This window comes from Mus caroli, unplaced genomic scaffold (genome assembly GCF_978045245.1).
Source record: "Mus caroli unplaced genomic scaffold, Mus_caroli_1 scaffold_13, whole genome shotgun sequence".
NCBI classification, from domain to species: domain Eukaryota; kingdom Metazoa; phylum Chordata; class Mammalia; order Rodentia; family Muridae; genus Mus; species Mus caroli.
Window position 1 is genome coordinate 49,976,022 of NW_028227268.1, and position 12,326 is coordinate 49,988,347.

Here is a 12,326-nt window from a genome sequence, read left to right on the forward strand (position 1 = left end):
CCCTTCAGCTTTGCCATTTTAGACATCTGCATGCATGGGTTTGTTTTTCTTTTGTAAGGGTTTCAGTTTTCACAAGGACAGGGACCAGGACAGCCACCACCACTGCACAGGAAGAACCAGTCCCAGCCAGTACCATGGGGCTCCACACTCTGAGGTCTCCTCCCCAGAAGGAAGAACAGCAATCATACCTGCCCACCTTGCATTAGCCTTGTGCTCAGCCATGGAAAACATTGTCCCCCTCCCCACCTCCAATTCTGAACCCGGGAACTGTGGTCCAGAAGGGCTCTCTAGACAGCAAGAATGAGAAACGCCAAGGTAGAGGGTAAAGGCTGTTTGAGGAACTCAAAAAGAGACCAAGTGCCTTTAAACAGACATCTAGCAATGTCTGGAGACACATTGGACACATCACTGGGAGGTGATGCTGGTACCTGATAGGGAGGCCAGGATGCTCAGTGTATCGGACCACCCCCACCCCCACCTAGAACCACCTGGTTCAAATGTCAAGGGTGCTGAGGCTGACCTATAAATGATCTATAAATGGATTAGAGGAATTTAGGTGGGATCCAGGGGAGGAGGAGTGTCCATGACTGAGAGGAGAGTAGCCTAGGGCCCTGAGAACTGTCAGGATCTGCCTCACCTCACAGGATGGCAGGGAGGGGTTACTTACAAAGGAAACCAGAGCTGCCAGCAGCAGGATGCGCACCAAGAGGTCCTCAAACTGCTCCACCACCAGCTCCCACAGGGATTTCCCTGGAATAGGAGAGAGTGAGGCCCAGGTCCCTGGTCATCTCCCCTCTACCCCATCACCCTCTCCACTCACACCTAGGAACTTTTAGGGACCCTCTCCCTGTTAGTCAGAGGAAAAGTCCGAAGTCCTGAAGGGATCAGCTGAGGGTTCAAGACATCTCTCTGGGATGGGGTGTCACAGCCTGAAGGTGTCTAGTTCAAGGGTTTCATAGCCTGCAGCCTCCCCGACCCATGCCTCACCTTCCTCGGTAGGGAGCTCTGCAGGATCCAGGCAGCCGTGAGAACAGGAAGAGACAGGAGAAGACTGGTTACTTGTAGGATCTTCCAGCGTCTGGAAGCCCCTCCCATGGAGCCCACTGGGCCCACCATAGTGTCTCATGTGTCCTCTCAGCTCTGAGGTTACAGAATCGACGTTCAAACTCAAGGGCTATCCTTTATCCCACCCAACTCTGTTAAGTAGTCCAATGTGGCCTGGCTCACCTTAGGATGAGACCAGAAGGGGAGGGGGCTTCCAGCCCCGCCCCCCTTTCACAGAAGAGAAACTGAGGCCTGGAGAAGAGAAAGAGTCCAAGGTCACCGAGTCCACAGTTCTTGAAACATCATCGAGTGGATCTTCCTTGTATGGTTGCCAGCCCTGGCCGGAACTGCCCTGCCTTAACCGGTTCTTGGTGCTCATCTGACTGTTCCTCATAATGGCCAGAAAACGGCCATCTTAAAACCCAACCCACCCATCCTCCCTAGACACCCCTAGCTTTTCTAAACACCAAGGAGTCAGGCAGGTTCAGGTCCTTCTTGGAGTCCCTCTTGGGACCCCACTCCAAACAAACTCAAGGAAGATGGCCCTCACGTGTCCAGTCCCACACAGCACTATGAAGAACCCTGTCTCTAAGCACCAGTAGCACCTGCCTCAGCTTACTGGCCAAACTTCTTTTAAAAGTTAATTTTTAATTTTAGTTTTATCTGCTATGTGTAAGAATGTTGCAAGTGTACCACATCCATGACTGGTGTCCAAGGAGGCCAGAAGAGGGTGTCAGATTCCCTGGAACTGGAATTACAGACAGTTGTGTGCTGAGAACTGAACCTGGATCCCCTGCAAGAGCAGCCAGTGTTTTTTTAATTGCTGAGCCATCTTTCCAGCACCCCTGCCTAACTTCTTTACCACCTACAATTCTTAAATTAATTTTATGCCAGCTGTAAAATGACTGGCTAGCTGCTTTGGGTACCTGGAAACCTAAGCTTTTCCCAACAGCCTCCGACAGAGCCATGTGGAGGTGCCAGGGCTTTTTCACATATATAAGGGCCGGGGATTGGAGTGGGACAAGCAACTGGAACAAAGTTCCACAGCAAGTCTGTGTCTGTGTCTGTGTCTGTGACTGTGTCTGTGTCTGTGTCTGTGACTGTGTCTGTGTCTGTGTCTGTGACTGTGTCTGTGTCTGTGTCTGTGTCTGTGTCTGTGTCTGTGTCTGTGACTGTGTCTGTGACTGTGTCTGTGACTGTGTCTGTGACTGTGTCTGTGTCTGTGACTGTGTCTGTCTGTGTCTGTGTCTGTGTCTGTGTCTGTGTCTGTGTCTGTGACTGTGTCTGTGTCTGTGTCTGTGTCTGTGTCTGTGACTGTGTCTGTGTCTGTGTCTGTGTCTGTGACTGTGTCTGTGACTGTGACTGTGACTGTGTCTGTGTCTGTGTCTGTGTCTGTGTCTGTGACTGTGTCTGTGACTGTGTCTGTGTCTGTGACTATGTCTGTGTCTGTGTCTGTGTCTGTGTCTGTGTCTGTGTCTGTGTCTGTGTCTGTGACTGTGTCTGTCTGTGTCTGTCTGTGTCTGAGTCTGTGTCTGTGACTGTGTCTGTGTCTGTGTCTGTGACTGTGTCTGTGTCTGTCTGTGTCTGTGACTGTGTCTGTGTCTGTCTGTGTCTGTGACTGTGTCTGTGTCTGTGACTGTGTCTGTGTCTGTGTCTGTGTCTGTGACTGTGTCTGTGTCTGTGTCTGTGTCTGTGACTGTGTCTGTCTGTGTCTGTCTGTGTCTGAGTCTGTGTCTGTGACTGTGTCTGTGTCTGTGACTGTGTCTGTGACTGTGTCTGTGTCTGTGACTGTGTCTGTGTCTGTGACTGTGTCTGTGTCTGTGTCTGTGACTGTGTCTGTGTCTGTGACTGTGTCTGTGACTGTGTCTGTGTCTGTGTCTGTGTCTGTGACTGTGTCTGTCTGTGTCTGTCTGTGTCTGAGTCTGTGTCTGTGACTGTGTCTGTGTCTGTGTCTGTGTCTGTGTCTGTGTCTGTGTCTGTGTCTGTGTCTGTGTCTGTGTCTGTGTCTGTGATGTGTCTGTGTCTGCGTCTGCGTGCAGGTGGCAGAGGCTAGACCCCAGAGCTAGGGCTCTGAGGGACTCCCCTCTTTGGCAGAGTCCTTCTCCAGCTGAATCTGTCTGAAGCACCCATGTGATCAATCTTTCTGAACTTGACTCCTTCAGCCCTTGACAACACAAAGGTTAGCAGCCTCCGCAGCACCCAGGACCCATCCGTACTACAGACTCTGAGGCTCCCATCCTCTCCGTTCCATTTCCTGACCATGGCCCAGTTCCTCACATCTGTCCACATGTTCTTGGCCCACAGACTTTTTTTTTTCCTGTGGGAACTCTTCCCAGATCGTACACAGGGGAGGTTTAGGGTCTGCACCTGTCAGCTGAACCAGAGATAGCAGCAAGCAGCCAGTGGCCCTCAGGGATCCAAGAGGGAAACATATAACCTAAAAATACACTTTCTAGCATTTTCTCTAAAGTCCTATTTTAGGCAATGGCTGACATTTTCCACGGAAAATGTAATCTCCAGTGTCCTGCATTGAGATTAAAATCAAACAGACTTTCCCTTCTGATCTATTTAGCTGAAGTGAACAGGAAAGGCAGGGGGGAATCCAGGCCCAGTTTCTGGGCCAGTTCTTCAATGGAACACAGTCCCTTAGAGGTCATTTTATCCATGCCCCTGCATCAAAAAAAAGCAGTGCCCACCCCACAGCACATATCAGCAGCTTCTATTGGGCTCTACCCAGGAGTCTCTCGCCTTACTAAGGCTCGTGGCCAAGAGAAGGGCTGTCAGTCTGACCTAACTTCCTCCTGCTGTTTCTTTAGTCTTTTGCTGTGAGGCAAACCCCTCCTCTCAACTCCACCCCTGCCCCAGGATGCCATGCTCCTTGTGACATACATTGGTCAGGATCAGTCCTAGGATAGGACACACGGTACACACACCAATTCTAGTCTTCAGGTTGCTTTCTGCCTGCCCTAGGGGTGTCTCTCCAGATTCCCTTTTCTCCTTGTCCACCTAGATCCCCCCTCCTCTGGTTCCCTGAAGCACAGTGACCCACACTCTTTTTGTTTGTTCGTTTGTTTGTTTGTTTGTTTTGGTTTGTTTTGGTTTTTGTTTTTCGTTTTTTCGAGACAGGGTTTCTCTGTGTAGCCCTGGCTGTCCTGGAACTCACTCTGTAGACCAGGCTGGCCTCGAACTCAGAAATCCGCCTGCCTCTGCCTCCCAAGTGCTGGGATTAAAGGCACGCACCACCACTGCCCGGCGACCCACACTCTTTAAAGTCACCACATTTCTCCATATACTTCTGTTCCCCTACCCCCACCCCCATGCACACATATACACACACACCCTCAAGGTAACTGCACTCCTCAGCCCAGAAGAGCTTCCAAAAAAAGGATGTGTGTTAGTTCCCAGTTGACAGACTAAGTTTTCAGTGCAAGACTCTCTAGGGGGGTCACTGTCCCATAGACTGTTCTGTGAAGATGAACAGAGTCTCTGTCCATTCTAGAACAACAGTCGCTGGCCAGGTGTGGACATTGAGCTCTGGGAATGTGGATAATGTGGCTGAGGGTGACATTTCTAATTTTATTGACTTAATTCATTTACACTGAGGGTCAGCATCCTACCCAATGCTGTCATGGGGGCAGGATACTGACCCTTCACTATAGTGGGGTAACCCACAAGTCAGGATGTGGTATGTCATCCTGTATTATAGATACCCAACCTGCCACCCTACACAGCAGGGAGTGAGCCTCTGTGAGGGGGTTGTGTTTGGAGTTGCTTTCTTGTTAAGTTTGCTTATGAGATAGGGTCTCACTCTGTATAGCCCAGGGTGCTGGGAGCTCACGACCTACCTACATCAGTCTCCCAAGTGCTAGGATTCCAGATGTGGACCACCGTACCTGGCTAGCTACTGAGATTTGGGGGTTGTTAATGCAATGCCTGGTCTCTAGTGTTATAACTAGGCATTCTCCAACCACTCCCAGGAAGGCTCAGCTAGCTCAGTGGTCAGGGGGAAGGCCATGCCAATCCCTGCCCAGGGCACAAAGGATTTTAACCGGCGAGCAACTGAGTCCCACTGGAAAGATGGAGTCTCCACAGCTACCAGGAAGGGCTACTGGGACAATTACTATCAACGGGAGACTCCCCATCTACTATGACCAAGCAGGTAGCCTTACCACACTTTGTCCAGAGGATAAACAGAAAGACTGGTGTGCAGCCTGCAAGGTACCCTGCATATCTGGTCCAGTAGCCAGCACTGATCATACCAGCTGCCTTGCTACCCTTTTCCCTGTGTCATTCTCTAGGATTCTTACTCAGCTTGAGGAGACATTAATGTCATTCCTACTTCACAGCTCCTGAGCACAGACAGGCTGTGATGCAACTTCATGATCAGATCTGGGTAGTATCAGGGGATATTTCTTCACCCAGGCCATCTGACCCACAGCATCTGCTCTGGGCCTCCTGTGGTAACTCCCAGGCAGTCTGGCCTTCTTTTCCCTGGTCCCTTAACTGCTTAGTCAAGGCCACCTGAAAGACCTTGGGATCTTGCACATTTACTTCGATGCCCCTTTCCTTTGTAGTGAGCTCAGATCCATCTGTCCAAATCACCTGCTCCCAGAGGGTCTGCTGTCTTTACAGGTAGGGTTTTGGGGGCCACAACATCCTGCCCATTCAAGTCTGGTCTGCTTCAAACTCTAAATTCCACTAAGACCCTGATGGACCTGATTCTCTATTTCACAGGAGTAAGTTCCAGGGTCACAGAGGAAGCCCAGGTCTGGAAGAGTCCCCATTGAGGAGAAAGATGCTGGCTCTCCTACCTGTCCACAACTGATCCTGAAGACTGATGCGCTGCCAGGCCTGCCTTGGTACAGACATCCTATTTGCAAATAGAGGGACACCTGCCCTGTCCCCCACAGTGCTGACAGCTACACAGGACAAAGGCAGTAACTCGGTAGGATCCTATCCCCACTCTATCCCTGAGTCTCACACAAAGGGACTCAGAACATGGAATTTGGTCCCAAGGGCACGAGTTCAAATCTTGCTCTAATTCGTGTTGGCAAGCCCCATGGGCCATGTCTGTTTCCCCATCTGCACAAAGGCTGTCATGATAGGAATGACTCTTGAGTCTGACTGAAGTCTTGGTGATTGGCCAAAAGCTCCTGAATGGACATAGCACAGTCACCAGACATCAACATACTGACAGTTATCCAAAGGTCAGCTCCACTGCAGTCTCCAGCACCCAGAACAGCGCCTGGCACACAGTGTGGAGCCCTTCCTCTGTTCTGTTTGGAACTTAAGAACCTAAGATCAGGCTCTGAGTCTCCTGCTGATCTTCCCCACCTGTCCTTCCAGTGTTGCCCCTACCTAAGGTGTTTGTTTCTCTACAACCAAGCAAGAGGCCCCACGAGGGCCACCACCTTCTGTTTCCCTCAATATACTTTCTTATCACCTCATCAGTATCTAAGAAGGCAGGGGCCCTCTCACCCTATCCTTGTTATTACACCACTCTCTGACCAGGAGTAGTACTGGGCTTCTAGCCACCAAGGCAGGCTGAGCCACCCCTGGAGCCACACTGCCACCACCCCATCTCCACCCGCCCCCAGGGCCATTGTTTATTTAGTTGCTTAGGCCAGGGCGTGGGCCTACTGCCCATACCCAGGAACTATGAACCAGAGGGTGCAGAGCCAGGTACACCACTGTGCTGCCCCCCACTACCAGCACCCCCCCCACACACACATACACGCTCCACACACCACCTGCTCCTCTAATTTCCCCCTCCGACTCCTTCCTTCTCTCAACACTGAAAACTGGAATTTCGGCTTCTAAATGTCAGTTCCAGCTGGGAGAGGCGGGCACTCACCAAGGTCTTCCTCCAAGGCAAATTTACAGAGCAATTAAATTGTCACTTGCAGAGGCAGGGAGAGGTTCTAGCTCCGCAGGGCCCGCCCAACCCACCTGGCTCTGTCCTGTCTCCAGGGTCCACCTAGAGTGGATAGCCTGGCCTGGCTCTGAGGGGGACCTGTGAGGGACCAAGGGGGAGGTGGCTCCTGTGCTGCAGAGGGGCACCCCAGCCTACCCGGAGCTGGTGGCGAAGGGCTTGTCAACCCGTGTGTCTTGTCGTATCACTGGGCAGACCCCACCCTGCTCAGGGTAAATAGGAGTGAGAGGTCCCGGTGGGGCAGGACTGACACAGTAGCTTGGCAGCCCTCAGTAAGGAGACAGGAGATATGACAACTAGGGCGAAGCCCACAATGGCTGCAGGCAACATAGCACCCAGCAGAGGCAGTTTCAACACTGAGAGGCGCTTAGGAGATGGGTTGGTTGGGGGTGGGGGCGATCATACCTCTGCTATTCTGAAGACACTGGGACCCAGAAGGGGCAAGTATGCCAGAAGTTAGCCAGTGTGAGGTCACACCTCCCTATCCTTATTTTCTTGTTTCTGGGGGTCATGCATATAGGTTTCCCATTCTGGTGATAACTAGGGCCTGGGCTGAAGGCAGAAAACAAGGTCATAGCTGAGGCACTGTTGAGTCCTTCTGGGATTTTGCCCAACCCAACATTCTCAGCTCTCCAGGGTCCTCAAGGGTAGATGTTTGTGTCAGGATGAGCCTAGCACTATCTATTGTCCAGCCTTGGCCTAGGCTGACATCATACAGACTTCAGACAGCTTCTAAGCATCCAAGGATGCCGAACTTGACTTGAAAATAGGTAAAAACAAACAAACAAACAAACAAACAAACAAACAAACAAGGTGAGAAATAAGAGGAACTTTCCCATCAACTCAGCCCAGGTCAAATGCAGGCCTGAACACCACTGGCTAGGCATCAGAAGTGGGCAGGTTGAATGCTTATAACCCCGTGGACAGCAGCTTAGCCAGAGCCCCTAAAAGCATAAACACTCCTGTTTTGCTCGACATTTCCATTAGGAGCTTATCCTGGAATGCCACTCATGGTGGAGACATGATATGGGGACAGAAAGCTCCTGGCAATGCCACAAAGGCCGCAAACACCCAGCAGCCCAGGAAGTAGGATGAAGAAACTGCAGCCAGCCGCGCTGAGACCCTGTGAAGCTACAAGAAGCTCAGAGGGGCTCTCAGCATGAGGACCAGCACACCCAGGCTACCTTCTTCGCTGTAAAACAACAACAAACAAAACAAAACAAAAAACAAACAAACAAAAAATACCCCTGGATCCTAGTGCCCCTCCTCAGCACCCCCCATGTGTATCAATGGGGAGGCCTTACTGTATACTTTTTGATCTCTTTTATTAAAAATAAAAAAAAATAAATTTAGGATTAGGGGTATAGCTCAGTGGTTAGAAGGTTTGCCTGGTGTGTGCAAGGCCCTGGGTCAATCTTGAGCACCGGTAAAAGCAGCAACATCAATCAAGCTGAGATTGGTGGCACAAGACTCAGGAGACTGAAGCAGAAAGACCACAAGTTCCAGGGTTGCAGAGCTACTAAGGCTGGTGTGTTTCCATGTGTGTCGGACCTCCTGGCTGGTCTGTTTCATAGGTGTTTGAGGCTTCTACCTAGCTTTGAGGTTTTCTCTCAGGGAAGGAAGCGGGGAGTTGGGAGGGAGAGACTCCCCAGTGCCCCCACCATTTCTCCACCCCAAGCAGAATTTGCAAACTTGGAGGACTTAAGCAAATGACTTCCTTGTGGTTTCCAGCATTAACGACCTTGCAGGTGTGTCCCAGGGTAGGGGGGGAACACTAGTCCCTAGGGTGTCCCCTTTGCCTGCACACCCTGCCCATCCTATCACCCAGCTTCTGGCCCAGAGCTCAGCCCCACCTCCTGGCTACAGGGCAGGATGACTGTATGTAAGTGACCACAAACAACCCTGACATGGGCTCTACTGTCGCCTCATAACAAGGAAGCCACCGCAGGGTGTCCAAGTGGCTTGTTTAGGACAGAGCAGAGCTAGGGTGCTCACTCCTATCTGCTCCACTCCAGAGGCTGAGCAGAGACTGGAGGACACCCAAGCCCCTCCACCCCCACTCCCCAACCCAACACACAGGCAGAGAGCAGGAGTCAGGGAGAGACAGCTGGTTCCTCTCTGCTCACCTGACAACTTCCAGAGCCCTGGACAGCTTCCTGAGAAACAAGCCAGTGACGGGAGGGGCCGAGGTCGGAGGCCCAAAAGAAGCAGCAATAGTTGCTGCCCACACAACCCTAACATCTAGCACAGGTGCCAGCACTGGAGGACAGAAACTGTGGCTGCCTGATACAGACAGGAAAAACTAAAGAGAGGCCCCAGGACCAAGCCCACCACCAACTGTGACCTTGGCAAGATACTTAAGCTTCTAGTGTCTCATTCACCTCCTTGGTGAGACAGGGTGACAAAGTCCTTACTTCAGAGCTGTTTGGAAGAAGAAATGCGCTAATTGATGAGAAGTTCTGAGAGCTGCTTCTGACATGAAGCAGTTACTCAATGAAGTCGGAGCTTTTACTATTAACAGCATCAACGCGGAGGCACCTGAAACAACCCTGCCAGTGTTTTCTGCCTGCTCTATCACATGCCAAGCCAGTATCCTCTCCCATCATCAAACACATACCTACACACCTGAGATCCCCTCACCACAACACCACATGGCATAAGGGGGCTGGGGGCTCCCTCTCTCCCAGTTATCTCCTCTTCTGAACCAATGGAGGCATGAGCCAGAAAAAAGAGTGAACTAGGCCAGAGCCCTCCAGGGACAAACTCTGTGTGACCTGGGACAGAACTAAAGGCTGAGCCTCCAACTTCATATGGGAACCCAGGACCACAGTAACATCAAGTAGGCTGCAGACCCCAGACCCGCCTTCCTCTCCCTCAAGGTTGAAACGGACCCTGCTACCCCTGCCTTTCTTCAGAAAAAGGGCACCCTTACTGCCAAGTCATTAATGGGGGATATTAAATAATATTTATCTCCTAGTTCCTCCCACAGCTCAACTAAATATAGCAACTAACTTTTTTTGAAAAAGGATTTCTGCTCCAGAAAGATAATATTTACATAAGAGGTGGTTTTCATAAACCAATACAAACCCAAAGCATCGCTTCTGACAGTTCTTCCTACTTTCCCAGACTGCCTTGAGCAGAGGGACACCCAGGCCAGAGTATGGTTCCCTCTGGCACCTGGCAACTCTCAAGGGTGAGGGGCTCTCCAAAAAGATAGAAGTTTGGAGTGGGTGGGCTCTCTCTCTCTCTCTCTCTCTCTCTCTCTCTCTCTCTCTCTCTCTCTCTTCCTCCCTCCCTCCCTCCCTCCCTCCCCCTCCCCCTTTCCTTCAAGCTTACAGGTGCTGTGGCCCTGAGCCAGGAGTGACAGGAGGACATTGCAGGGAACCTCTGATGTCCACACTACACGCTCCTAACAATGTGTGGGGCTCATCTAGACGGGGTCTACTGGCACTGGCCAGGCAAGACTTTGGACAGGAAGGAGAATCCCATGCTCCTTGACAAGAGGGGAGGAAGCCATGCCTCAAACTGAAAGAGTACGTGGGCTACCTCGGTCCCGAGAGATGGGGCAGGCACCATTCCAGATCACCAGCTGGGGAAAAGACTCCTCCAGACCTCCAACCTGCCCCTCTAAGAAGGTGGGTCTTTGCCTCAGCAGTTCAAACCCACATCAACTCCTGGCAGCCACATCCGCTTGGGGTTGCAGAAAGAGGAAGACCTGGGACTGGGGTTACGAGCACCAAAGCTGACAGCTGACAGGCTGCACCGTCTTGGGCGCCTTAGTGAACCTTCCGGGGAGACATTTAACCCCCTGATAGGTTGGGCCTCCGAGTCGCTGGCTAGAGGGCCTGAAGCGTCTGCACTTGCAGGGTGTCCGCAGATCGCACAGCAGGTGCGGGCATCCAGTGAGGCTCTGGGATAAAATGGGCTAAGGCTTGCAGGGGTGCATCGAGATGGGGAGTGGAGAGCCAGATCCTGCCTCCTCTTCCCCCGAAGGAGACCCGGAGGCCCCACCAGGTGCCCCACGCTCATTTGCGGAGGCTTACTGAGCCCGGCTTCCTGCCGAGTCAGGAGGGGACAACCGGTCCCCACTGCAGGGCAGGAACCCACGCTCACCATTGGGGCCGTAACGCTCCCGCGCGTCGGTCACCTGCTCCAGGCTCAAGCCGCCCTCGGCTGTCACCGAGAAGCGACGCAGCACGTCGGCAGACGAGAGCAGGTGCGCCTCCTCCATGCTGCCTGCCCGGCCGTCCGCGACGTCCAGGTCGCTTCTCCTCCAGGTTACTGTGTGGAGTGCTGCGAGCTTGGGGCGGGGCGGGCCTCTCGGGAGGCCATGACCACGCTGGGACCTTCCCCGACGGCAGTGGCTATGGCAGCCCGGGCCCGCGCCAGGATGCTGTGCCCGGGGCTCCGTCCTCTGGGCGGGGCGGCGCGGGACCCGCCCTGCACCCACACCCCTTCCGGCCGCAATAGCAGCCGCCGCCCCGCCCCGCCGAGGGTGGCGGGGGACCGAGTATGCTACCCTCCTGTCCTACCGAAACACATACTGAAGCTAGAGCCAGGGAGCCTCGAACCCGGTCTGCAAAGCTGGGGGACCTACTGCTTTCATGTCGCCGCCTCTCTGTGTCCTAGGAGCTCGAGGGTGTGTGTGTGTGTGTGGGGGTGTCCGAAGGTGTTGCAAATTGCAGTTGTCCGTTTAGTGGCACCCCACTTCCCAGCTCCACCTCTGCACAGGAGGACCCCGAGTCTGGCGGGAAGCCGATGCAGTGCACTGGGGGTCTCTTGCGGAAGAAACAACCTGATGCTTTCTTTCCTCGAGTGCTGAATGTGTGCGCCTTACACGTCCCCAAAGGTCCTGCGACGAGTGTCATTCCTCATACACTCGCATCTCTAAGACCCCAAAAATGGCCCAGTGGGGAAGGAAGGTAAAAAGCACCAGGCTGTTACCTACCAGTCCAGCGTCCCCAACAGGTGAATGGTGCGGGTTCAGAGAGATCCCCGGGAATCGGAGCGAGGCAGAGAGGTTCTTTGCTTAGGGTGCTTGGCGGGACTGACCCTGACCTACGGAGGGACAGGGGAAACTCCCCTATATCAGCACTGTCAGGGAGTGCCAAAGGGTTGCAGGCCTGTGGAGGTGGAAGGCAGAGACCACTCACCTTCCAAAAGGGGGAGCCAAGAGAACAGCTGATCTCATCTCCACTCCTTGGCTCTTGGTCTCAGTGCAGCCGCGGAATCACCAAGGCTGCCAGGATAGTTCCTACCTTTTTGCACCTGGGTCCCAAAGCATCCGTGCACTTTGAAGCTTCCGGCCTGCCTGAGCACGGGCACCCCAGAGTCGGGTATTTTCATCCTG

At 52.9% G+C, this 12,326-nt stretch overlaps 1 protein-coding gene across 2 annotated transcripts in view; it reads right to left on the bottom strand.

Moving 5' to 3' along the window:
- Atp2a3 (ATPase sarcoplasmic/endoplasmic reticulum Ca2+ transporting 3) overlaps positions 1-11,373 on the bottom strand; it is a 33,032-nt gene extending 21,659 nt beyond the window's left edge. The window contains exons 1-3 of one of the 2 annotated variants that reach the window (XM_021175669.3): positions 11,090-11,373; positions 988-1,005; positions 668-750 (exon numbers count right to left, since the gene is read on the bottom strand). In XM_021175669.3, coding sequence (XP_021031328.1) covers positions 668-750; positions 988-1,005; positions 11,090-11,207 — 219 coding nt within the window. In that variant the 5' untranslated portion in view covers positions 11,208-11,373. The remainder of the gene's footprint in view (positions 1-667; positions 751-987; positions 1,006-11,089) is intronic. The other variant, XM_029484026.2, reaches the window with a different exon arrangement.
- Positions 11,374-12,326: the final 953 nt, after the last annotated feature.